Below are 27,796 nucleotides of genomic sequence, written 5' to 3' on the forward strand. Positions count from 1 at the left end.
TCGAGAAACTCAATATTTTAATGCAGTTCAAATTAAATGTAAAAATATTTGTAAATCATTGCACATGTAATAACAAACCATAACAAAACAAAATGTGGCATTCTTATTGTAAATCTGAAATGACAATCTTATTGTAAAACTTAAATGACCAGTGTTAATTTTCTAATTTGATAAAAAAAATATTTCAGAACAAATACTTTTTCTCAAAACTGAAGCAAATAATTTTAATTTAAAGCTATGTCCAGGAACATTCATGTAGCACAGAGTTTATAAGTTATTCACAGTATATATTTACAAGTGGCCACATTAAAACAAAAATAATATACATATAATTATATCTGTGTTTAATCACTGACCCCAATTTGCAAATCTAAAAATACACCCACAAGGTAACTGTACATACATTATGAGTTATACAAAGAACGTCTATTATATAATAAGTTGTACAGAGTACCTCTATTTTAAGTGTCAGAGAGGGTATAAGAGCACAAGTTAACTATATTAGCAAGGAGTCAATTTGATTTCATTACATTTCAGAAACATAGGTTATCAAAATTACAAAGTTCCTCTCGACAGACATCATCTATATTAAGTAAAGAAAAGTCCACCAGAGGATGTTCCAGCAGTGTGCACCCCTAGATGCAACATCAATGCAAGTTTGGTCTTGGTAGGGTTTAAAGTTACTTGGGAATGGACCTTAAAACTTCAACTGTTCAATCATCCTGAAAATGTAGGTCAGATGATGCATCCAAAGCAATTCTGGTGATGTGCATCCCAAGTTGTATCATCTATGGAAGTTTGGTAAATGTAGACTAATATATTTACCTTGAAATGGACCTGCTTCAAAACTTTTTCCTGGTAACTCATCCTGAACATATAGGTCAAATACTGCCTCTGAAGCAAGTCTGGTACTATGCATCCCTAGATTAGAACCATCATCCATAAAGATTGGTGACCATAGGGTTACATTTACTTGGGAATTGATCTGCTCAAAAACACTAATCCATAAAATGTAGGTCAAATTCTGCATCCAAAACAAGTTTGGTATTGTGCATCCCTATACTCATCATCCATGCAAGTATAGTCACAACAAAGCTTAGTCTATTGAGAATGGGTCTGCTCTAAAAACTTAACGGATCTGCTCAAAAATAACTTTAACCGGGATGTCAATGCCGACACTGGTGACAACACCAGTAGCATAAGCTCATCTCAACTTCATCAAGGTGAGCTAAAATAAGGGGAAAAAATGGGAAAGGTCACTGTAGACTACATAAATGTACATGTTTGATCCGTTTCAAAAAATTTCACAAAAATATTCAAATTGTATGATAAATTGATAACTGTACTAATTCTTTTCCACCGGTAAACAAGGTTTTAATTTGAGAGAAATCATAAATAAATAAACAATGGCAAAATAAAACAATATCTCAAGGCAGAAAGAGGATAAACATGTAGGCTGTAATAATAAAACATTGAAGACCATCTTCAAGACAGGTGTATTTACAAATTTTAATCAAATGTGTTTGTATACCAGTTCAGTTATCCATTATGCTGCATACAATTATATTTGAATAAAGTTAAACTGTCAAGTATTACACAAAATGTCTTGTACAAAAAATTTTGTTGAAATTTAACTTTCATAATCTACAAATTTAAGAATTCTTGACAGTATGCAGAGCATTGATTTTAATGAGTGATTAAATACACATACCTTTCTAAGTGTAATTCAATATATAACTTGTTGTTAAATTTGTTTTAATGCCCTTTAACTTGGAATTATGGCACAAATGCAATTCCTTATATATACAAAAGATAAAAATGAAATATTGAAAACTATATGTTAATTTCATATTAAAATGATTCCATAAACATATATTAGCAATTCAAAATGAGAACTAGTTGTATCCTCTTTTCAGTTCACTTTTTTGCCCTCAAATTCAGAGGAGAAATATGAATCTCTGCTTTAAATCATCCAATTACTAAAATGACTGAAGCAAAATTGTTTTCAATGCACTTTGGCCAATATATCGTGAAGGCAAAAACTTAATATAATAGAGCATTTAAAATTTGTTTTTTTCCCCTTCAGTTCTTTTCATTCAATAAACTTTGTTCACTGTAACAAAAAATGCAATCAAAGAATCTTAAATGAAGCATAATTATATACAAATGTATATACATGTATACAAACTATTTATACACCATGGTGTTGATAAAAGAAAAACATTCAATATTTCACAACTGAAATGAAAAGTCCCTCTTTAAGACTTGCATTCTTTGTGCATTTCAATTCAATATCTGTATTTAACCTGCCAACTTGACAAAGTTAGTTTACATAAATGCCAAAATTAAATTCAAATATGTCTCACTCATTTCATACTCCATATAAAAAGGTTTACTACAAGTTACTGTTCAAAACTTTGAAAATAATCTTTTAAAATATCCTCTTTCTAATTAGGAACAAAAGAGTAGGTCAACAAGTGTCCTTAGCTTTGAGCTATTAAAATTTGACAGGAATTCTCTGGAGACAGCACCATGTACTGTGTACCTTAATATAAGGCAACAAAAAATCTCCTAATCATTGGCATCACATTTATCAACCGACTCTGAAGTACAAGGATTGAAAGGATCATGTTTCTCCACAACTTCCTGAAACTGTTCTTCCTCCCACAGGCTTTTCCCAATATGAAAAGGCAGGTGTAGGCAAGTTATCTTAGCCACACTGGTTTTTTATAGTTTGGAGTGGCCCCTTTACTATCACATTATCCCAACTCAACAGAAGACATCAAGCTGTGGCAACATTTTCTAGTATACCATTTTCTAACATAGAGGGGCGAATGGAATCTTCAATTAGTTTTGTTATACTATCACGGTCTCTCTGAAAAATAAAAATAAAACAGTTTCAAGAATTGAAATTCTCTTAATGCATTGACACAGGTTACTTCTGTTTATTTTTGCTTTTATCAACACCCAAATAATTTTGAGCATTGCTGACATGGTTCAGAAAATCTAAATTTTCCTGCCTAGACAATAACACTGAATTTGACACAACATCACATTTTTCTCCTGTATGCAGTGCAACTGCAATACAAAATTCTCTTTGAAATGGGTATTTCATCTACAAATGAGCAAAACTGTACAATAATATTTACAATACAGTGCATTTACTCCGGTCATAATGGAAACAATTTCCACGGTGGAGTAAAGTTTTTTGACACAGTAATGAGAACTGCTCCTATTACTGGGAAATCATAAATTTCGTGGGGGTTTAATTTTTGTTGTTTCGAGAAATGAAAAGACCCATACATTTATATCAACCACGAAATGTAATTTTTTTTTACATATATTAATACTCAACAATTCTTCATCCACAAAATCAAATCCCCACAAACCCAGATTTTTTCCTAAAACCACAAAAAATCGACCCCACGAAAATACATGTATGTAATTTCACAGTACTAAAATACCTAAAAGCAGGTGTATGTACCTATAGATACAAATGAAAGTAAATAACATATTTTCTGGATTATGAAATAAAAACAAACAAGAGGCCCATGGGCCACAATGCTCTCCTGATTCTCTATGGCTCTGCTGTTCCTCATCAGCAGATTTTTTTTCCTATACATTGATTGACCATTGTGGCCTCACCCTAACCCCCGAGGTCATGATTTGAGTAAGCTAAAATCTATACTATGTAATGAAGCTTTTGCATAAGTTTCATCTTTTCTGGCCAAGTGGTTCTTAAGTTCTTGATTTTTGAAAAAATATCATTAAATTTTCATTAACTCTTAACGATCTTCTCTTAATTTAAACAAACAAGAATCCCCTTAACCCAAGGATACTCTTTGCCACTAAAACATCATTATATACACTGTACACTGGGTGCATGGTAAATCACCATATACTGTCCAAACTTTGCAGTAAAGATACACACACACCTGATTAATGAAGCCATAATGCACCAGCTCCTGAGCCAAATTCTCTGGCGTGTCCTCATCATTGACCTCTGCTGTTAACTGCCTGTTCATTTTGTCATCCATTTTCAACTGTAGTGTAAGGTTGTATGTGCCTTGTTCATCTGTTTTCTTCACTGAACAAGTGGACTGCATGACGAGGCGATTCTCCACATCCACCGGTTCAGGGATCTCTGACTTAGACAGCTCCTCCACTTCTGGAGTTTTGGCCCTTGGTTTGGGAGGGGGTGTGGGCACATTAAAGGCAGTCAGAGGAAAGATGCCATTTCTGAGTGATAAAAATATTACATCTATACTTGAATTTTTCTTGGAGAAATCAGTTTCAGAGAGTTGTGAAATGGATTTAGAAAATCACAGTGTGTGATCCAGAAAATCAAAAACAACCATTATGTGATCGAGTTAACCCAACAGTAAAATTGAGTGATTCACAGTTGGGCATATAATAAATCAGAATTCAATTATTTGCAAATCAAGGATTTCTATTACAGAAGAAGTGAAAATGCAATAACCTGACATCTTCTAATAATTTTTCCCGTTCCATTGGAGGACACTTGGACACTCTGCGAAGGAAAAGAAATATATTTAAAACACAATAAAGAACATGATTAGGCTATCTTTAAAATAATGTTTGCCCTTTCCCAACTCAGGATAAAAAAAATTGGGTTGGTAGGTAGGTGGGAAATTTTTTTTCACAGAAAATTTCAACATCAATTCTGAATTTTCAGAATCTTTTAAAATTGAAGGTATTTATAAAATTAAAATAGTTGTTGACAGGATGAGAAAATTCCAGAATGAATTGAAAAAATTATTATTTCCTAAAGGTTTAAAATAGTTTGAGTTGGGCCATTTTTAGCCAGTCGGTCAGGAAAGGGCAAACAAACAATCATTTTAAGATGGCCTTATGAAATTTGTTTATAAAAAATTCTATCATATTTGAAATTTTGTTTTTAAAAGCATGAACAAAGTACATGTCAACACATTAAGTGCAGCACTAAAAGAACTGATTAATAAAATACATTTCAGTTAACATCAATTAGTGACTTGTAGGTAATTCATTAATCTAATAAATATGTAATTTTTAATGGTAAATTTTGTAATACCAGGTATCTAAGCATCTACTTATATCTGCCCAAACATTATAACTGTTTACCTCCATACCACCCCTTCTCTGCCATCAGGGTGTGTAATCTCTGCAATCACTTGATTGGGTTCAAGCTTGTACTTGTTGGCTTGGTCTGTTAAATTTTCTGGTAAAATTGCTGGAAAGAGAAAAGTAGAGGAGAAATTTCAATATCATTTATATTATTATATTTTTGTACCATATACCTCTATCATGTTAACAATTTAACATAATGTCATTTACCAATTGCAAGGAAATTACAAATGCAATTCAAATATATTTACTAAATAAACAAAGCACTTTAAATTAAAGTACTTTCTACAGTGAACAGACTATAAAAATTAAACTTAAAAAAAACAATGTCAGACTACAACTGATAAAATGTGCTTCTGTTACAAAATTAATGATTTTCCCCCCAATCTAGACGTGTACAATAGCGTGTACTGCAAAGAGTAAGAAGTACTTATATCAAAGCACAGTAGCATGTACTGCAAATAGTAAGAGGTACTTATATCAAAGCACAATGATATGTGCATCCACTATTTTCAGATGTATGCATTTCACAAATACATGTACATGTGCAGTTACATATTCAACAACATCAAAAAAAAAATACTTACATGAATGTACAATAGCATGTGCAGCTAAGAGTAGCAGCGAGTGGACTTCAAAGAGAATTTCATGGAACAGAAGCTCCCTGGCCTGGGGCCGTTTCTTAGGGTCCTTCTGTATGCACTTGGATATGAAATCCTACAGGAAAATAGGTCGTTCAATTTCCATATAGAATTGCTGGTTCCAGCTTTTATTCATGTATGTATCAGAAAGAACAAACATTTCAAATGTTTGTGGAAAACTTTAATCTTCTTTTTCTAAATGATTTAGATTTTTAATCTTCTAATTTCTTGCATTTTAATCATAGTGTTTGTTCTACCAATGGACATGTACCTTTTGTATATCTAAAGGGATTTCAAATAAAACCCAGTGTATTTTTCCATGATTTCTTTAGGTTCCCCAGCAAAGCATTATTTCTGGAGAGCTTACTTTTTATGACATTTTTCTGGTTTAGCTACTATTAATACCTTTTGAAGAGGATTTTCCAGCGAGGCTAGTGTTTTTTCTATGGCCTCTTCAGTGACATGATTAGTACCACCTTCTCCTCCATTGCCCTGGAAACCTAGTGCTGCAATCTATGAATGTCCTCACATTAATCAATACAAGGAAAAATGAACCAAATAACCATAAAGTAAAGATCTAATACAAATAATTAAAAACGATAATTACCTCCAAAGCACACATTCCAAATGAGTAGATATCTATGGCAGTTGTGCATCTAGATGGATCTGAAAGGATATCTTGTAAATTAGCCTCTGCTGCCTTTATATATGTAATTTTGTATAATAAGAAAATTTTTTTCTTCCTAAACATTTCAAAGAGAAGACTTCTCTGTTTGATACATGTACTGTAAACACACTTATTTTAGCGATTATCAAATTTTAGCACCTTTCATGCTGCTTTTTGTCCGCTAATTTAAAACTACTGGTAATACATGTCATTGTTAAAACTCTAGTGTGCCAATTTATGATTGTCCTAATTCATTTACATAACAATATTTTCTTATTCTCTCATAAACAACACTGTTACAATTTATCATTCAGCAACAGCAAATGAAATTAAAATTTGCCTAATGATATTAAATTTATTGATCAATTTAATGTGGACCTGCTACCCTTGACAGTAACTTTTAAAATATTTTCTTACACTCCATATAAAACTTTGATCAATGAGTCAGACTTTCCAACAGAGATAAGAAACAAGAGGCCCATGGGCCATAATGCTCATCTGCGTAACTTTAGTCTTGCTGCTCCTCTTCAGACTTTAATATTCCCATGGAAAACTATGACCCCATATCATGGTCTAAAAGGTCTTTGTGTGAATCCACACAATATGGGGATGTTTCAAAATGACCAACATGGGCTTGAAGTTATGGTGAAGAAATTTTTTTCCTATACACATGCACTATATTAAATTTGATCCTGATTTAAGCTAACTCTAACACAGGATCCATAACTTAAAAAAAAAAATGAATCCACACAACTTTGGAATGTTTGCAAAATAATGGGTTCTATTGCGATTCTTGAGAAGATTTTCAATTTTTTTTTCTCATGTAGTCCCATGTAAAATTTTGATCCCCTACTGTGGCCCCACCATAACTCTAAGGGTCTTGATATGAACAATTTAGAATCTACATTATCAAGATTATATTAGGAAGATTTCATACAAGTTTCATCTTTTCTGGTCCAGTAGTTCTTGAGAAAGAAGTGATTTTAAAAAGATTTTCCCCTATATATTTCAATGTAAAACTTTGTTCCCCTCTATTGTGGCCCCACCCTACCCCTGGGGCCATGATTTGAACAATTTTGAATGCAGAACAATGGGTGATCAGAAAAGCTCAGGGATGGACACTTTTGCTTTAATATAAACATTCTTTGTTATATCCATTCAGTTTACAATATATTTTAAAGCCACGGGGAATAAGAATCACTTTGCTGTAAGCATCAATTCATTATAAGCATGTTTTACTGTACATATGTCTGATTATAAGTATTGATTAACTCTAAATTAGTTTCATATTTTTGGGGTACATTCAGTATGTTCGTTAGAATGCACCCTTGATAAGCACAAGACTCAGTTAGATTTATGTTGAGTATTGAGCATCTGAAATAGTGAGATTCTTTTATCACTAATAAAATTGCTATAAAGATTTTTCATAATACATGTAGAAAAATAGTTTTACATGATGTATAAACTTTGTATGTTCTGCACTGTATTCAGAATTAAAACTGTATCATGTTTTTTGGCATTTGGTGACACATAAAATTATTTACTAATTACTAAAAACTTATCTAAACTATTTAACTGACTGTCTACTAAGTGACTGTCATCTAGCTGTTTGAACCAAAAAAGTTTACATGCTCGACTAAAGTTGCAAGTAGGAATTTGAAATATGTAGTAGCTAAATCAAGGTAAAATTGCATGAAATCACTAAAAATGGTTTCAAAAATGTGTCAGACATAAAGGTACAACATATAGGTTACTGCCTTGCAAGGGAATTTTACGGTCACACCCAACAATAAGCTGTTTTATATGGTGGGTTGCTATCATGGTAGTTCTAACTGTATATATTTTCAAATATTCAGTAACTCCAGTTTTTATTTCAAATAACTCAGTTACTTACCTTCATATTCAGGAGCCACACAATGCATGTTTTTGATGTCTTTTCTGTATGTTTTCACAATGTGCATGGCATCAGGAGCCACTGAAATTGACAAGTTAAAATTTAACAAACTACCCATATAATTAACCTTTACAGCCATGTAATGATCTTCGATTTTCCAATTCATCTGATCAATTAGTCAAATCAACATGTTCATCAGCCCAATAAACAAGCTTCTGAGAGTATTGCATAAGTAATACTACTGGCAAGTTCCTCCTAAAAAATTAATTCTGTCATAAATCATTGAAGCGGAACAAAACTTAATCCTGTAACTCAAGGTACACTTATTCAGCTCAATATCTGCAAGTGTTTAGGAAAAAAGTGCAGAAAACCAAGTGGGGCAGACCGACAGACTCCAGTTTCACAAGTAGGGGACAAGAGGAAAATGGATTGCAGCTCTCATTTGAGTTACACCAAAATTCATCTTCCCTCATTAATATGATCAATTTCATTTAATTTACAATGGAAATAAATAGTATTTTCTGGTCTCTCCAACAGATAATAACATTATTAGTAACATTGGTGATAATTTGCAAAAAGTTATTTAAAGGGAAGGGTGGGGGTGGGAGGTGAGCAGCTATCTAATCAAGAGTGATATTAGATGTATTGTATTTGGACCAATTGAAGACATAGCAATATGTGATATGGAAAAGGGTATGTGTTATTCTCTATGGATAACAAAAACATTCTATTTTACACTTGATCAATATTAGTTTGGCATGCAGTCACTCCAATATTGGTGAGACAATCAATTTTGTGTCAACAAAATTCAAAGACCACGTTTAAATAATGATTAGATTTGTTAAGGACCATAAGAATAAAATGAATAACTTGAATATGTGTCCAATTTTGTGGGGCTGGCAATCTGCTTTATTAGAGAAGGCATAAAACATGAGTTTACAGTGTTCAATATCACTAAACATGGATGCATGCACATAAATATGACAAGGCATGACCCTGCTGCTCTCAGGAAAAAGATTTTTACAGATTTTTTCCTAAATATTTCTATGTAAACCTTTATGCCCCATCCTACCCTTGGGAGCCATGGTTTGAAAAAATTTGAATCTACACTATTTCAGGAACCTTTCACATGTTTCCTCTTTTCTGGCCCAGTGGTTTTTGAGAAGAAAAAATTAATATGAACAAAATCAATTCTGTATGTTTTTGGGGGGATGAAGGGGGGGGGGGATATTGGCTCATTGGTTATGGAAAAGAAGATGAAAGTGTGAAAACTTTACTATGACACAAACGACAAACAATGGAAAATTTTTTATCAGAATAGCTCACTTGAGCTGGCTCAGGTGACCTAAAAAGCTATAAACATACCATCCCTACAATGTGATGGCAAAATTAAAAACCTTTGAAACTAATTTCAAAATTTTATGATGCATTTCAAACAATCAATTAGAAAGAAAAAAGTTTAAAAAAACAAAATTTATTGCTCAAACTTCTCAAAAATAAGATAAAGAGAATCTTTCTTCTGTTTCATGTACAATGAATATAAGGTATTTAAAATTTTTACAATTGTTAAATCAATTATAAATGTTTAAAAACTGCTTGTACATATACATGTAGTATGATGTCAATATTCTCTATTTCAGATAATTCAAACAAAGATAACTAAATCAGTTTTGTACATGACAATTTATAATAAGGCCATTCCAAGTTTTTTCTATGTTTAGCATCCTCTTGCGCCTTGGTTTTTGACACCCATATCAGAAAAAACAAACAAAATCAGGAGTCCTGAAATTGATTATTCTGGTCAAAATCTGTTAATTCTGTCAATATCTCTAAGTATTTGTCTACAATATGTCATATTAGGTATATTTTAAGCATTCAATACGTTTACTTTGCTAAAGAGTAGATCTTTCTAGGAGAAAAATAGATTTATGAAATCAAATGCTTTGAATGACATCATTTTTAACACTACAAAGTCTGTGTTTTATTTTTTGGCTTTTGTGTCTTTTGCGAACAGGTAGGTGGGTTTTTGAAAGATGGGTGGACGCTAAACAGAGAAAAAACTTGGAATGGCCTAAGCTTGAAACGTGTGCATAATTTACACATGAAATGTATACTGATCATTTACTTTATATTTCTGAATGGAAATTTGTATTAACTGTACCATATTCCTTTGGAAGTCCAAGGTCACCTACACATAGTAGTATTAAAAGGAAAAAAAAATTATCAACACAATGCTCACCTCTGTCATGTAGTTAATACTGACATTTTAATCAAAAACCAATCCTTTATCAAGAAAATAAAATTTTTTTTAAAAAAACTGTTGATTTAAAAAATTTCAACTTACAGAAATATCACAACATCTGTACTTTCATTTGTCAGAATATCTTATTATCAGAACATGTGCAGGTCTATTCAAAACAATGGTGATGTTTAACTACTGTATGGTATGTTAACTTGATAATCACAGACTTGTTATGTTGTTCTTCAGAAGAATACTTAAAGAGGCTAATGTACTTGAAAATGACAATACAAAAATTCTGCCCAATCCTCCCATCCCCCAATCTGTGGCCTCAGCCTTGACCCTTTTGAAAAGGAATGTAGCCCTTTGTTTTTTTTTTAAAAAAAATAATTTTCTCAAAAAGATGCTATGTAGAAAGTTAATCCTGTTAAAATTAGAATAGACTAATGTCTCTTGTGAAAAATCTAAAATGTCAATAGTTATCAGAATCCATAAAGACAGATAACTATAAAAGTGTGATCAGATAACCTCACATCAGTGTTAAATGCAGGTAAACTAAATAAATACAAATACAAACAAGAAGTCTGTGAGCCAATGCTCACTAATAATACCCCCGCTCTGATGTGAATATACAAGTTCAGTTATGGACAGACACAGTGATAATCAGGAAGTGGACATTGGATCTTTACAAAAATGAATTTCAAGCATCTGTGACGAGTAGTTGCTGAGAAAACTGCGACCAAAATGTTATGTATGGTATGGACAGACAAACGAATAAACAGGAAGTTGACATCGGATTCATACAAAAATGAATTCCACCATATGGCATGCCTAAACAAAGAGTGTGCTAAAATTTAAAGAATCTGCGATGAGTAGTTGCTGAGAAAACTGTGACCAAAATTTGTTATGTATAGTGTATGGTACGGACAGACGCATCAATAAAGAGGAAGTTGACATCAGATTCGTACAAAAATGAATCCCACCATATCGCATGCCTAAACAGAGAGTGTGCTAAAATTTCAAGCATCTGCGATGAGTAGTTGTTGAGAAAACTGCGACCAAAATTTGTTATGTATGGTATGGACAGACACACGAATAAACAGGAAGTTGACATAGGATTCATACAAAAATGGTTCCCACCATATGGCATGCCTAAACAAAGAGTGTGCTAAAATTTCAAGAATCTGCGATGAGTAGTTGCTGAGAAAACTGTGACCAAAATTTGTTATGTATAGTGTATGGTACGGACAGACACACCGATAAACAGGAAGTTGACATCGGATTCGTACAAAAATGAATCCCACCATATGGCATGCCTAAACAAAGAGTGTGCTAAAATTTCAAGCATCTGCGATGAGAAGTTGCTGAGAAAACTGCGACCAAAATTTGTTACGTATGGTATGGACAGATGCATGGATTAACAGGAAGTTGATATCGGATTTGTACAAAAATGAATCCCAACATATGGCATGCCTAAACAAAGATTGTGCTAAAATTTCAAGCATCTGCGATGAGTATTTGCTGAGAAAACTGTGACCAAAATTTGTTACGGACAGACACACAGACAGATGGAGAGACAGACACACAAGGGTAAAACAGTATACCCCCCTCTCCTTCGGAGCGGGGGTATAAAAATAAAATTGCTTTGGATAGGGTAGTGTTGTGTTAGCTTATTTTAATTAGGAGAGTTTTCTCCATTTTACAAAGATAAATTTAGCCATAATGGATATTATTCCAGTGAATAATAGTTCCAATAGACTAACGAACATCATTAGGCCAGAGAGAAAAATGTGCCTAGACATACCTCACTTGAAAACAGGCAATGAATTGAGCACATACTTACCGGAACCTATTTTGATGAGCCCATTGTGTTGTATAAAAATTGTATCACAGGTCAAATTGCCATGTATAATCTCACAGGAATGTAGGTAACTGTAAGTAAGATTGATGAAATTTTAAAGCTTTTTGAAAATGGATCCTATAGAACAGTGAAAACATAGGTAATCAAAGATTACAGAGCTCATCTCAATGAGTATTGTCTTTAAGTGAGGCAAAGTCTCATACCAAACAAATGTTTTGGTAGTGTGCATCCATAGATGCAAAATTTTTTCATGTTTGGTCTGGGTAAGAGTTTTATTAACTTGCTCTAAACCATTTTTCTGCTCAATCATCTGAAAAATGTATGTAAGATTCAGCACCTAAATCAAGTTTGGTAGTGTGCATCCCTAGATGCATCATCCATGCAAGTTTGGTCAGCATGGGACTTCTAGTCATATATGAATCTGGGAAGGAACCTCTTAAAAAAACATAGGTAATCAGAGATTACAGAGCTCAACTCAACGAATGTTGTCTTTATGTAAGGCAAAGTCCCTTGATGCATCATCCATACAAGACTGGTTCAGATAGGCCTTATAGTTACTTGGAAATGAGATCTGCTCCAAAAACTTTAACCTGGTCACTCATCTGGAAAATGTAGGTCAGATCCAGCATCTGAAGCAAGTCCAGTATTGTATATCCTTCTTCTGTATCATCCATGCAAGTTTGGTCAACATAGGGCTTATAGTTACTTGAAAATGGGATCTGCTCCAAACACTTTAACCTGGTCACTCATACGGAAAATGTAGGTCAGATCCAGCATCTGAAGCAAGTCCAGTATTGTATATCCTTCTTCTGTATCATCCATGCAAGTTTGGTCAACATAGGGCTTATAGTTACTTGAGAATGAGACCTGCTCCAAAAACTTTAACCTGCTCCAAAAACTTTAACCTCCTCCAAAAACATTAACCTGTCATTCTTTAGCTGAAATTGCAGCATCTGAAACCTTGACTGGTACAATGAAACACATTGCTCCAAAAAACATTAACCTGGTCATTCTTATGGAAAATATTGGATGAAAATGCAGCATCTAAGCCTGAATGGTACAATAAAACATACAAGATGCATTACAAAAACTCCCCCACCCCATTTGAAGTGAGCTTAAAGATGGGTTAATGACAGCAGGTCAAGCATGATATTGTCTAATGCATGATTTTTTTTTTTTTTAGCAAAAGAAGCTATTAAAGAAAAAGTCCTATCATTCATTCCATACTCTTATTTTAAATTAAAATTTTGAATTTATTACATTTTTTCATAATGCTTCATTTAATGTGCAGATTACCTGAGAGCTGATAAGATCTGTGTACACCATCTCTTCCACGCCTGGTAAAAAAAATACATTACAGTAAAACACGCTTATAGCAAACACGCTTATAATGAATTGATGCTTACAACGGTGATTTTAATTCCCTGTGACTTCAAACTGTATTTTGATACTAACGGATATAACAATTTACATTTATTACGAATCAAAATCATCTGTCCCTGGCACTTCGTTATAAGCGTGTTTTACTGTATACATAAAAATATTTCCTCCAAATTGTTCAAATGTCTTTCTCATTTTTTGTATCAATCACAGGATGGTGTGCACACGGCGGGGGTGACCGGTCGGCAGGGGATGCTCACTCCTCCATGGCACCTGATCTCACCTCTGATGTCTTTGAGGTCTGTGTTTGCTCTGCTCCCATTTTATCATGGTTAATGAACTTTTGAGCTCGAATGCTGTTCGTAATCTTCACATATTTCAAGGTAAATACATATTATCATAAAATAAAACCCATCATAATTTGGCATTGTCTCCATACAAGGGTTTGGATGTGGATTGCACTGAATTCTCGCTACATTGTAAACATGGTAAAATTAACATTAAATCTATAAATACAAGAGTTGTACATTGTCTGTCTTAATTGAACTGACCTTAAGCTGGAATGTTTTGTTGTTCTTCTTTGTTCTCTTTAAGAACTGTTTCAGGGAACCAGATGACATATACTCTGTGATGAATATAACCTGGAAAGGAGTGAAGAAAATATTGCATCAACATCAGAAGAAACTGTGAGCTCTGATCTCACATAATGATACCCCCACTCCAGTATGTGTATAATGGCAAAATGCGTTAATTGTAGTATTCTGTGAAAGTTCCATTGAATGTCACTCCAAGCTTTTTTTTTTTATTTAATATTTATTTATGTACTTCGAAAATTGCTAGAATATAATTCCCTGCTTTAAGTGACTACCTGACATATGTGACCATTTAAGCATTTCTCTTGATAGTTTGCTTAATACAGGTTTGAATGTATTTCAAATAAAACAGAAGTCTCTGATGAGACTGTAGTTCTACTGGTGTGTATTTAAGAGAAAGATTGATTGATTGTAAGTTGTTACATCCAATTCAAGAATTTTTTACTCAGATAAAGACGTCACCATATACCGGTGACTTAAGTACTAAAAATCGATAATTAGAATTGTATATCTTAGTATAGTCCACATATGTACAGACAATGGACACCTATAAGTTATTACCGGTAAATAAATGCATAAGTTCTTCTGGCCCCAAGACCATAAACTGAGAATAGACTTAAGTCAAAATTTTGATTTTTAATATCTTGAGAATTATTTCATGTAATTGCTTAAAATTTTGCAGTTTTATATAACATTTAAATTCTAATATATGATGAAAATTTTGTTTCATTACCAAAATTATTTCAAAAGTTATATTGCTTTGAAATTTTGACTTAAGTCTGTTCTCAGTTTATGGTAGTCTAAGAGCTAAAAATGGCAAAATAGCAAATGATACATGTAAACATACATTTACATGGTCTAAAATTAGAAATCAAGAATAAGTTAATTTGACACTCACCCTTGGTCGCCCCTCTTTGGTATCAGTCCAGTACTTGTGGAATTTGACAATATTTGGGTGATCTAGCTGTATCAGACTGTTAAAGACTTGTCGAATCTTTTCCTGCAAAATGTTTTTACATAAAGATACAAACCCAATCGGACACAAATACAAATCCTTATTATGTAGCAGCTGATTTTGTATACTGGCAACTCTCAAATGTAACATTTGATATTAATCTATGAAGATTTGTGATCATAAAATTAGTTTAGTGTATAAGTAAGTTCTAAATTCTAACTCAACTATTAAACTTCACTGCAAACCAACTTTAAACTTGAATTGCTCAATTATTTTCATTTTTTTTTTTTTGAAAGCCATAATAAAAGATACATGTATCTCTGCACTGATGTACAAGGGGTTATCAAAATGTCTGTGGACCAAAGTCATAAAATTAAGGTACTGGTACTAGGCTTTGATTCAAAATGGGTGCATAAAATAACAAAGGTATAAGTGTTGAAAATTTTAGCTTGATGCATTGATAATTTGGCAATTAATCATTTTACAAAAAAAAAAAAAAAAAAAAAAAAAAAAAATTATACAGTCATTTTTGATTCCCTGGCACTGTTGCTGTTTAGTTTTGTTGTTTGTCACTGTCAGTCGGCTTCCTCTGCTTCTTGACAAAATACCTTAGTGACACTTATTGAAACCCATCTTAAACATTTCATGAACTGCTGATTTCATGCACAATATCATCAATCATGCATCTACACAAAAGATAAAGATCCTCACTTGACATTGTGAGCTTAATCCATTTTTCTACCTCACACAAACAATATTGCTTTTTGATGTGACTATCTTTGGATATCTGGACTGCAAATCCGCATTGTGTCTCTCCCCTCTCTTTAAAAAAAAAGTTTAATAATAGTCTGGACTTATTTTTTCTCTCTCCAGCCTGTTTAAACATTTTCTAAGTCTCTGTGAGTTTTTCTGATGTGAAACTATAAATTACAACAAGTAGATAAACACCCCTGCCCCATTCCAGCATCTTTTTTTATGATCACTCTCTGTAAGAGCTCAAATTATACCTGACAAAATAAGGTAAAAAATGTAAATTTTATGAAAAACTGTGTCAAAATTACATGAGTGAAAATTAGGCAACATATGCTTATATCAAAATTCGACCCACGATAGAAATATATCATATTTTGAGGTTCTGCTACATGCTTACAAAAAAAAAAAGACAATATATTCAAAGTTAAACCCTATGTCTTATAGTCTATTCTGTATACAGAAGAGATGATGTTGAATAAATATTTTTAAAAATCAATGATGTCCCTTAAACAGTTTAAATTTAATGGCCCCAGTGCACAGACTTTTTGAAAACCCCTTGTTTGTGTTCTGCAAATTAAAAAATTACAACCATATCACATTGGTTACCAGTGAGAAGGATGTCTAACTTTTTTAGCATTCAAAAACTTTTAATTTGAAATATTCTGTGTGTACCAATCATGTATATACCAAACATGACATATATTCTATCATGCAAAATCATACACCATTCTCATTTACCAATACAATTATAGTGCATAGCAATGTGAGATGTGCAATATGCTAGGTAGACACATAATTATTTTGACATATGAGAACATGTATTGTGTTAACTTTCCCAAACTCCAGTACAGCTTCCATTTTCACCTGTAATTTTGTACAAATGCACAAGTACAGACTTGAAGCAAAGTATTCTATTGTACCAATGTATATATACTATAATGTTAGAATGAGGCCTGATAGCACATCAGGACTCACAGACTTATACAAGTGAGTACTAGTAACTCTGTAAAGCTATGTCAGCTGCAATACACTTTATTTCCAACCCTAACACTATCCACACTGGGAACCTTCATATCTACAGACCATTCCACCACATTCCTAAAAGACAACTGACAAAAGCATGTGGTTCATGTATCTTGATGTTAATAACTTTGTATTGTATTTTAATAATTTATTGGAATTTTACATTCTTTTTCTCTTAAAATAAGGTTTATGAATTGCAAAATTCTAACAAGCAGTAAATCTTGAAATAACAGGAATAAGTGAATGCTACTGGAAAAAATCTTGAAATACAGTGAAATTTTAATACTAATCTCATATGCATAGATTAATTATGGTGCTCTTTTTTGGTACAGTACATAAATCTAATTTGTAAAAGTCTCTGAAAAGTTTGAAATAGAACATATTTTTTCCAAGGTGTAAAATTTTGTAATTGTATTTGACATACAATCAAATTTGTGCATTACAAAATGAATGGCACTGTTTTTCTGAAGAATATATTTTTTTCTGAATGCTTTCTATAATTCATAATTTTCACATTGTAAAGATTTTTTCCCATATATTCCTGCCAAATACTTTTTTATTTGGTAAATCAAAGAAGTTCACCAGGTTGCCCAGCTCCAAACATGGTGGCCAAAGTGAGTAACTCAAACGGAAAACATGTCATACAAAAACTATCTATTCATGAAGTCCTATTTCATCTAGGGCTAGGTAACTATCTAAATTAAATTAATGTACATTAGATGAATACTTTTTTTCTGAAAAGTAATACACTATACATTAGTACATGTATTTCAGCATTCAATGTACTAATTTAGTTGCTTTTGCAGTATTGTCAACATAATCACTAAATAAACTGTCATCTTGTTGAACTAAGAAATTATAAAGTATCGAAAAAAAGAGAAAAATAATACTGTTACTGATTTATGCTTAATAACTTTTTTTTATACATGTATTTATATAATCATGGCTGCTTGTAAAATGACAGAGAACAGTTAGATGCTACACAGTAGTAATGCAAAAGCTTGGTGTGGACAAGCTGAGAAAACATACGTTCAACAGGTAATCATTCTGAATGGAAGATTTTCGCCTGGGTTTGCTGGCTTCTGAAGTCTGAAAATCGTGCATGCAGTAGAGAAGAGTCAAAGGTGAGAAAGCAAAGTTCAAAGTTCAGCATAAAATTTTAAAAACTAAACACTTTGCACAGCAAGAGAAATGCAGGAATAGAGAACAAGCAATTTTATCAGTGATGTTTTAAATAATATGATATATTCTATACTAAAAATAAATACAATGTGAAAAATTTAAAATAATCTGCAGTACTTGAAATACTGTGCTATGATTATAAGAATTTAAATATTATAAGTTGTAATTCAATTATTATACCTCACTGCAAACCAACTTTTAATCTTCAATTACTCAATATTTTCATTTTTCTATAAGGCTACCATAAAATCTATCTCTACACTGACTTGTGTGTCTCTGAACCTGACAATTCACCAGTAACTACAGTTGGTTTACAGTAAGGAGAACTGCTATTCATTTTAAAACATTCAAAACAATTTGCAAAATATTACTGTTATATATATACCAGACTGACCACCCTGACATATATTCTATCATGCAAATTCCTATTCCATTCTGATTACCAGTTAAAATGCATAGCCATGTGATGTGTAAGGTAGAGACATACACATTTATTTCTATATAGCATTAGAACATATTGTGTAATGCTAATTTTCCAAAACCACTCCAGTTTCTTTTCTCACTTATACCAATATACCAACATATATACTAATTACCTTAGAATGAGGGCTGATAGCACATAAAAAAGGCCTAACAGGCTTATATAGGTGAGTACTAGTAACTAGTGTTGCTAAATCCAACCAAAGTTACTTATGATTATCAAAATGAAATTGGCAGCATTTAATATATTGTAACGAAACCGAGGGTATAAGGTTATTACTTAATCAGTTAATCGTGGGCCGCTGTTGGTTACTGTTAACTGGTCAAGGTTGAAATGGTTATCCACAAAGTTTATATACAATCGGAATAATGACCAATTTTTAGTTCACTATAATATCTGCACTAGAACCGTGACGAATAACACGTTGTAAAGTTTATGATATTTATTAAGACGATCAAATGGTTCAATTATAAGCACAATGATAAACTTGGTTGGTACAACGTTATTTGGTTAATACAAAGATGACGAACCAATGGTCAATCCAGGACGTTTCTACTCTGAATGACTCTTCACTAATGATTTCGTATACATAGACTTGGTACTGTTTGTACATACCACTGTCTTACACCCGAAGTATACGGAGTCGCAACCCAATGCAGACTGACTTCTAAACACAAAACAGCTGTCTTTTATAGACAAAAGTTGTTATGATGACGTATAAACGTCAGATACCAATAACGTCACGATCAATATCTAATTTGTAAGTTAGCGGGTTTTGACCACTAAAATTACTTAATAACGTTGTACCTATATAGAACATATACAACATAACGCTTTGTAATTACAATACATAAATCAAATTGATAAAGTTCAAATAATAAATCATTGTTCAATTCTTTCGTTCATTGTTCATTGACAAATATTTTAGTAGTTTATATACATCGGGTTCAGGGTCCGTTTATTCGGAACTTGTCAACAACAGTTAATCCGAATTTCACAGGTAAACCTATCGGAACGTAACAATATTATTTAATTGATTGTTTGAATTTCATTCAAGGTTACATTTAATAAAAATAACCATATAAATTGCATTCTGAGTAAAAGATGTCCTTATAAATGAATTAGGAGTGAAACGGTTCACCGCGGTATTGATGTACCGCGGTATTTTTTCTCGGTTTGATACACGGTGCAAAATCTCAAATTTTCGGTTCGGTTCATTTTTCGGTCGGGATCGTTATTCAGTCGGGTGTGGCATAAGGTATAACACGTTACTCAGTATAAATAAATATAGAAAACGTAAATTTTTGATGACTGATAGCTTGTAAAATAATTTTTGACAGTCAAATAATTTTAATCAATTTCTTCTAGTCAATTTGCAAATAAAATTCGTAAAATATGTGACTAGATTTAGAAAAAGAAAGCATAAAACAACGTAGAATTTGTTTCCTTCTATCAAAATGTATCGTATCGAAAATAACCGAACCAAGACAAAATTATACAATATGTATCGAACCGTGAAGGAGGTGTATCGTTTCACCCCTAAAATGAATACAATATTTTATTTATACAAATCTGAGAGACCAACTTTTAAACATGCTTAGTTGAAAAGTTTGTCTGCCATTTGCATGAAAAATAGAGTAATGCCCCTTGACTGTGTTAAAAATTAAACTGGTTTGGTTAAAAAAAAAAAAACATGGATATTTAGCATTTATCACTGTTAATTTTTTTTTATATTAATCAATTATTGCAGATGTGTTGTCTTCACTCAGTTCACTGACGATTTTTTGATAGTCAGTTCAAACTATTAACTCTATAAAGATATGTTGGCTGCAATACATTTTATTTCCCAACAATGTCCACATTGGAAACAATCAACCCCATGCCTCATATCTACAGAACATTCCACCACATTCCTAACTGACAGAGAACTGACAAAAAATTGTCATGACACCTAACAATAATCTACCACAGTTATCTATAGTTTACTACAGTATATTCTTTGATACTATGATTTACTTTGGAACTTGACTCAAGAACTTTTTTCAAGAGTTTAAACCTTGATAAATCCAAAACTTCATTCCATTGATGTAAATTTTGGAAATAATATGTAAATATACAAGTAATTTTCCTGCTGATAGAAAAAAATCCCACTGAAAAGTAAGATAAAATATAAAAACTTGAAATTCATAGTAAAAACTTTGATTAACTATGATTTACTATAGTAAAAACTTTGATATTATAGTAAACTATAGTTTACTACGGTAATTTTTTGTTAGGGGACTGCTTGTAATAGGATAAAGAACAATTAGCTGCTGCACAGTACTAATGCAAGCGCTTGGTGTAGACAAACTGAGAAAACATACGTTAAACATGTAATCATTCGGAATGGAGGATTTTCGTCGGGGAATGCTGGTGTCTGAAGTCTGAAAATTGAGCATGCAGTAGAGAAATTACAAATGAAGAGTCAATAGTGAGAAAGCTAGGTTCAAAAATCAGTGCCAAATTTTAAATAGAGGCCCATGGCCACAATGCTCACCTGGGTCAACTTGGCTCCGTTGTTTCAAAGATTTTCTTTCCCCTCTATAATCTAATGAAAAATTTTGATCCACATTGTGGCCCTCTTGAATCCAAAAGGGTCATGACTTAACCAACTTGAAGCCAAACAACATGGGGATGTTTCAATATCAATATGACTGATAATATGACCTTGCTGTGCTGAATTTCTGAATTTTTATCAGCAAATGGCTGATGGACAACGGTAATCTGAAACTCTGACTTTAGAATGTTTGTATATTACTTTTGCCATCAGTGCTAATCTAGAAAGGGTTTTTTCAGAACTTAAATTCCTATAAATTCCTTTATTGTGATCCCTCCCTACTCCCAATGGTCCACGATTAAACAAATTTGAATCTTTACTAGGCAAGGATGCTTACATATTAAATGTGCATAATAATGGCCCTGCTGTTCCCCTTCATTAGATTTTTTAAGATTTTTCTTATATATTTCCTTGTAAATGTTTGACCCCTTACTATAGCCCAACCCAAAATTGAACAACATGAATCTGTACTACAGGAAGACACTTGCATATTACATGTAATATATGACTAAAAAAAATCATGATTTGGTAGATTTTTTTTTCTTCTATATATTCCAATGTAAATTTTTGATCTCCCCATTGTGGTCTGACCTAACCCAAGGTGCCATAATTTTAACAAACTTGCATGTGCACTATGTCAGGAATTTTTCACTAAGGTTTTATCTTCTCAAGCTCTCTGATTCTTAAGGAGATTTTTAAAGACATACACCTTTCTTTGTCTTTTCTTGATTATCATCCCTTTCAAGAGGACGTGGCCTTAATTTGAACTAACTTAAATCCTCTTTTCACAAGGATACTTTATGGCAAGTTTGGTTGAAAGAAGACAGGGGTTCTGGAGAAGAAGTTGAAAATGTGAAATTTGAGTTAATAGAAGGACTGACAGATTATATGTGATCAGAAAAGCTCAAATGAACCTTTGATTCAGGTGAGCTAAAACTTCTCAGAAATTCAGAAAGAAAGAATATTTTTAAACTGATCCTAAGTAATGACATTTCTTAAAATCAATATATACAAAAAAAATTTAAGAACAAAGAACAGGTTGATGCTTCAGAATCACAGAAGTAATGCAAAAGCTTGGTATAGAAATAAAGCTGAGAAAACATACGTTTGACCTGTATTCATTCTGAACAGAGGATTTTCGTCGGGGACGGGTGTTGTCATACAGAGTCTGAAAATTGTGCATGCAGGAGAGAAATTATAAATGAAGAGTCAATTGTGAGAAAGCAAAGTTCAGTGTCAAATTTATTTTCAGACTGTTTGTTTACCACTGCAAGATAAATGCAGAATTAGAGAACAAGCAATATAATCAGTGATTTTTGAATTTCTTCAGAACAATATATATAAATATTACATATTTAAAAACAATCTGATAAATTAAAGGGATTCTACTTGCAATATTATACTGTGATTATAAGAGTGTATTATATTAAAAAGTAGCAAATCAATTATCAAATTTCCCTGCAAACCAATTTTAAGTTTGAATTACTCAGTATTTTAATTTTTTTTTTTTTATCTATAATGCTGTCCATACAATCAAATTCACCTCTGCACTGAATTATGTGTCCTTGAACCTTACAAATTAAAAATAACAGTAAAATCAATTGGTTTACAGTAAGAAGAAGATTTTTTTTAAGCATTCAAAATTTAAAGAAAAAATATTTATGTTATATATACCAAACGGACCAACCCTGACATATATTCTATCATGCAAATTCGTATCCCATACTGATTTACATAATTACAGTCAAGTGCATATTCATGAGACGTGCAAGGTGGAGATATAGAGACACAATTATTTCCATATAACATTAGAACATGTACTGTGCTAATTAACTTTCCCAAACCTTGATACAGCTTCTATTCTCACTTGTAATTTTGTACAAATGCACATGTACTGAAGTACATTCTTGATGCAAAATATACCCATGTACCAATGTATATATACATGTACTATAATGTTAAGATGAGGCCTGATAGCACACCAAAAGGGGCTCAGAATTATACAAGTGAGTACTAATAACTCAATAAAGCTATGTTGGTTGCAATACATTTTATTTCCCAACACTATCCACTTTTGGAACAATTATATCTACAGACCATTCCACCACATTCCTAATAGACAACTGACAAAAGCACATGGTTCATGTATCTTGATCGTTAATAATTTTGAATTGTGTTTTTATAACTTAATGGAATTTTACATTCCTTTTCTCTGAAAAACTACTCCTGAAAATACAAAATTCTAACAAGCAGAAACTATTTCAAAATGATAGGAATATAGTGAATGTTATATACACAAAAAAAAAAAAAAAAAAAAAAAAATGAAAAAAAAAAAAAAAAAAAAAAATCTCAGTATGCAATGAAATGTTTATGTTTAAATTTATATGCATTCTTAATACATGTACTTGCCATTGCATGATTATATGGTAAATCTCATGTGTAAAAGCTTTTGAAAAGGTTTAGAAAGCCAATGCATTGCTTTCTCATGTGTAAAGTTCTGTGATTTGTGTTTCAGGATATCAAATTTGTGCAATATAGAATGAATGGTGAGATATTTCAGTGATTCAGTTCATGTGCCATAAAGTGAAGTGTTGTTTATAATTTCTTATCCATATTACATTTGGAAAGATTACAAGAAACATGTGACACCTGCAGGGTTTTAAGTGCAAGAAATTAAATTTTAAATCACTTTAATTAAGAATTGTGACCTTATAATTTTTTTTATATAGTACACATATCACACTGAGACTAACATTTTCATAACTTTATATATGTTATAATTACATTTGTATAATTGTAAAACTCCCATTTGGAACAATGACCTTGAACTGCACCAAGTGTTGAACAATGACCTTGAACTGCATCAAGTGTTGAACAATGACCTTGGAGATGCTTCTCAATGACATTGTAAGCAATCTTTTTATCAAGTTCCTTAAAGATATCAATTAAGACAGACCCTGTGAAACATGACTTGTATTAGACAGACTGACAGTCAGATAACAAAGTGATCCCTATGCATCTAAGATATCTAATCAGCTCTTAAAAGAGTGACCTTCTAACATGCAATTAACCATGTGCCATAAAGAATTGTAATTATTAATTAACTCCTAATTCATCTAAGGTTAAGTAACTATCTATATCAAATTTGAATGTGTAAGTATGTGTCCATTAGAAAAAAAGTTTTTTTATAAAATGAGTATATGTTTTGGTTTTTTTTTTTCATTTGTTTACAGCATTCACTATATTAATTTGGTTATTTTTCCAGAAGCATTTAACAAAATAATAAATCTACTTTAATTTGTCACCTCTTCAAAACAAAATTAAATTACCAATACTTACTAATATGGAATAATTATTTTTTTTATTTAATACATTTTTAAATATAGAAATATATTAAGACTGTTTGTAAAAATTAAGACAAAGAATTGTTAAATGATGCACAGTAGTAATGCAAAAGCTTGGTGTGGACAAGCTGAGAAAACATACGTTCAACAGGTAATCGTTCTGAATGACGGATTTGCGTCGTTGGCGGCCGGTGTCAGAAGTCTGAAAATTGTGCATGCAGTAGAGAAATAACCAATGAAAAGTCAATTGTGAGAAAGCAAAGTTCAAAGTTCAGTATCATGTTTATCTTTAAAACTAAATGTTTAGCACAGCAAGAGAAATGCAGGAATAGAGAGCAAGCAATGTTAAAAGTGATGACTAAGTTCCCGTAGTACAAAATATATCGTAATATATTTAAATACAATGTGAGAAATTAAAAAAAAAAATTCTACATGAAATATTTCACTATGATTATCAAAGTACATTGTGATCATTAGCATTACTAATTATGTACAACTCACTAGTATCTTAACACTTTTAGGATGTATATGAGTTAATTATTTTTGATGATTTTCTGCAAACTAAAGTGTACATTATATATCAGCAATAGCTTTACAATTTGATAAATGGTGACAGATTTCAAATTCTTTTGACATAATATACCAATGTAAAACTATATCAACATATTCTAATTTTCCAACCAAGATGTCTTAGAAATGCACAGTTTGCCATGCTAGTAACTAACTAAGAATAATGCATACAAAATTGTCTTGACCTTAAACTTCTTAGTATATAACCTTGACATCAAAAAGAGATTCATCATGCAATTATTAAAAAGTTCAATAATTAAAAAAAAAAACTCAATGACAATATTTTTACAATCTTATGACCTATTTCACTCATCTGGATAAAAGCATCTGGACAACCAATGGATGGTGACTGCCCAGAAAAATAAATATTTATATGATACACAAGTTTTCCAGATCATTCAGTCTGTTGTGTGGTATTTTGATTAAATCAACAAAATATTAATGGTTTATTAAATCAAATTATTTAGTGTAACAGTATTACGGAAAAAGGCTGAGCTAAATTTGTCATCATTACTATGGCCCTGATAACAATTATTAATTAAAAGGTTAACACTAGTCCAAATGCAGAAAGTATGTGAATGACAATAGTTAAGCTTGAAATATCTTGACAAATCTAAGAGTAAGTTTAAAAAAGTAAAAAAATAAAAAAAAAAACATTTTTCTTCTCCAATTCTTTATCTGCTAAAAGTTAGTTACCTGTTGTTCTTTCAAGTTTCTATTTCCAGAAAACTGCACTTCATTCCAGACAACCTCTACTCCTTCTTCTGTGTCCATGGCCAGGAATGCATTATCAATACCAGGCACATCTCGCTGCTCTACCTACAGAATATAATGTAGTATTTTTTTTAAATACATGTATACATTTAATGTTAAGAATGCATTTACTAATAATACTTGTCAAATTTTAAAAGTATCATCAAGATAAATAGAATGCCTAGACCAGGATAAAATACTCATTAATATCCACCCCTTACAAATACATGTGGCTAATAATCAAAGATAATACCTGTTTACATGCAGGATATAGACATTTAGTAGAGTCAAACTTGTTAAATTGCCAACATGTTCTATAAATTTCACACAGTTTTCAGTATGTGTCCATTAGAGATTTTCTGCTCTTATTAAACATTCTTTGTTAAAAATTTGCACTTTTCAGACTTCATTATGGAAATGCAACTAACATAAGATGTCATGTGTCACAGTCTAATTGTTCCAAATGAAGAGGTGGATATGAGTTATAAGTAAATGGATATCCAGTAATCTCAGCAAAATTCGTCAAGACTAAAAATTTCGTCATGACATCTCTTTTGAATCTCAGACCAGTGCCACACAAAGTGATTAGGGAAATTAATCTTGCACCAACTTCAACTGCTTGTTAAGATCAAAACAGGTTGAAATGAATTCCTAATCTCAGCAAGAATTGTCGAGACTAAAAATTTTGGATTTTCAAATACTTCGTACTATGGTTCATTTCTATAGGAAATCATAGTAGAATGAAGTTTTGAAGTAGACTATTGCTGGAACTCTTTGGCATCGGAGGTTTAAATGAATATATCAATGCTATGAAAAAATCAACAACTTGATTTTGGTTGGATTTAAAGTTTTAAATCTTTTAAAGGTAAGAAACACGGGTTTCATAGTGATAGGGAGTTAGAAGGATGTCCAAAGCCAAAAAGGTGAAGCAGGAAGGGAATTCCTTTCAGCCCACATTGATCGAAACAAGTGGTCGAAGTCCGTACAAGATTTCCCGAATCACTTTGTGTGTCTGAGATTCAGAAGAGACATCTGTACAAAATTTTTAGTCTCGACGAATCTCACTGAGATTATTGAATTCCCTGCTTCAACTTTTCGCTTTGGACATCCTTTTCATAGAAATGTTGCCTCTGGCATATGATATGGCTACTATACCCCATTCAGGCATTCAGTCTCAATCTATTTAACAAGTCTGACAAGCAGTTATGAAAGGCATGCTTTTAAAAAGAACAAACTAGTGATACATCATTAACACGTTTACTTTTCAACAGCAGTTAAACAAATATATCGTGTAATGAATAAATGACAAAATCCAACATCCTTTTCTCTTGCCTATTGGCTAGGCCTACATCAAAACATTTCTCACCTCTTCTCGTCTCTTCTGCCATCTTCCACAAGGACTTTCCTCTAAAACTTCACTTTCATCCTCAGATTCACTGTCTGCTTTACTTTTACTACCTTCGTCTGGTTCTGCCATTCCTATGATGCGTTAAACATGAAAATATGCAAAATATGTGATAATGTCTTCCTTCCAAGTTAACCGGATACAAGCTAGTGAAACTATTCCGCAGCAAATAAAAATGAATACAAGTAGCTTGTGCAATGCTATGTTCGTTTATAATTTTAAGCTTCTAACTTTAATAATTGTGAAAAATATAATACAAAAAATCTTAGTAGAAGTTCGTTTCTAACAATAAAATGTGTCATGAACCACTCATACATGAAAAGATTATGCTACTA

The 27,796-nt window shown here is 32.1% G+C and overlaps 1 protein-coding gene and 1 long non-coding RNA gene across 2 annotated transcripts; one reads left to right on the top strand and one right to left on the bottom strand.

Moving 5' to 3' along the window:
* On the bottom strand, positions 1 to 27,603 carry LOC133190498 (nuclear receptor-binding protein-like). Its single transcript, XM_061326159.1, has 14 exons — positions 27,423 to 27,603; positions 26,000 to 26,122; positions 15,298 to 15,399; positions 14,358 to 14,447; positions 13,723 to 13,763; positions 12,409 to 12,497; positions 8,327 to 8,407; positions 6,373 to 6,431; positions 6,171 to 6,278; positions 5,712 to 5,841; positions 5,122 to 5,230; positions 4,481 to 4,531; positions 3,936 to 4,239; positions 1 to 2,875 (listed from the first exon to the last, which is right to left on the bottom strand). Exons 1-14 carry the CDS (start codon positions 27,531 to 27,533, stop codon positions 2,783 to 2,785), a joined length of 1,491 nt encoding a protein of 496 aa, XP_061182143.1. The 5' UTR covers positions 27,534 to 27,603; the 3' UTR covers positions 1 to 2,782.
* Positions 18,124 to 22,631, top strand: LOC133190500 (uncharacterized). The gene is made up of 2 exons (XR_009721598.1): positions 18,124 to 18,254; positions 22,599 to 22,631. It is a non-coding gene; the product is annotated as an uncharacterized LOC133190500 (long non-coding RNA).
* Positions 27,604 to 27,796: the final 193 nt, after the last annotated feature.

Source organism: Saccostrea echinata, unplaced genomic scaffold (assembly GCF_033153115.1).
Source record: "Saccostrea echinata isolate AGI-Se365-2 ecotype Australia unplaced genomic scaffold, CSIRO_AGI_Sech_v1 ptg000022l, whole genome shotgun sequence".
Taxonomy (NCBI): domain Eukaryota; kingdom Metazoa; phylum Mollusca; class Bivalvia; order Ostreida; family Ostreidae; genus Saccostrea; species Saccostrea echinata.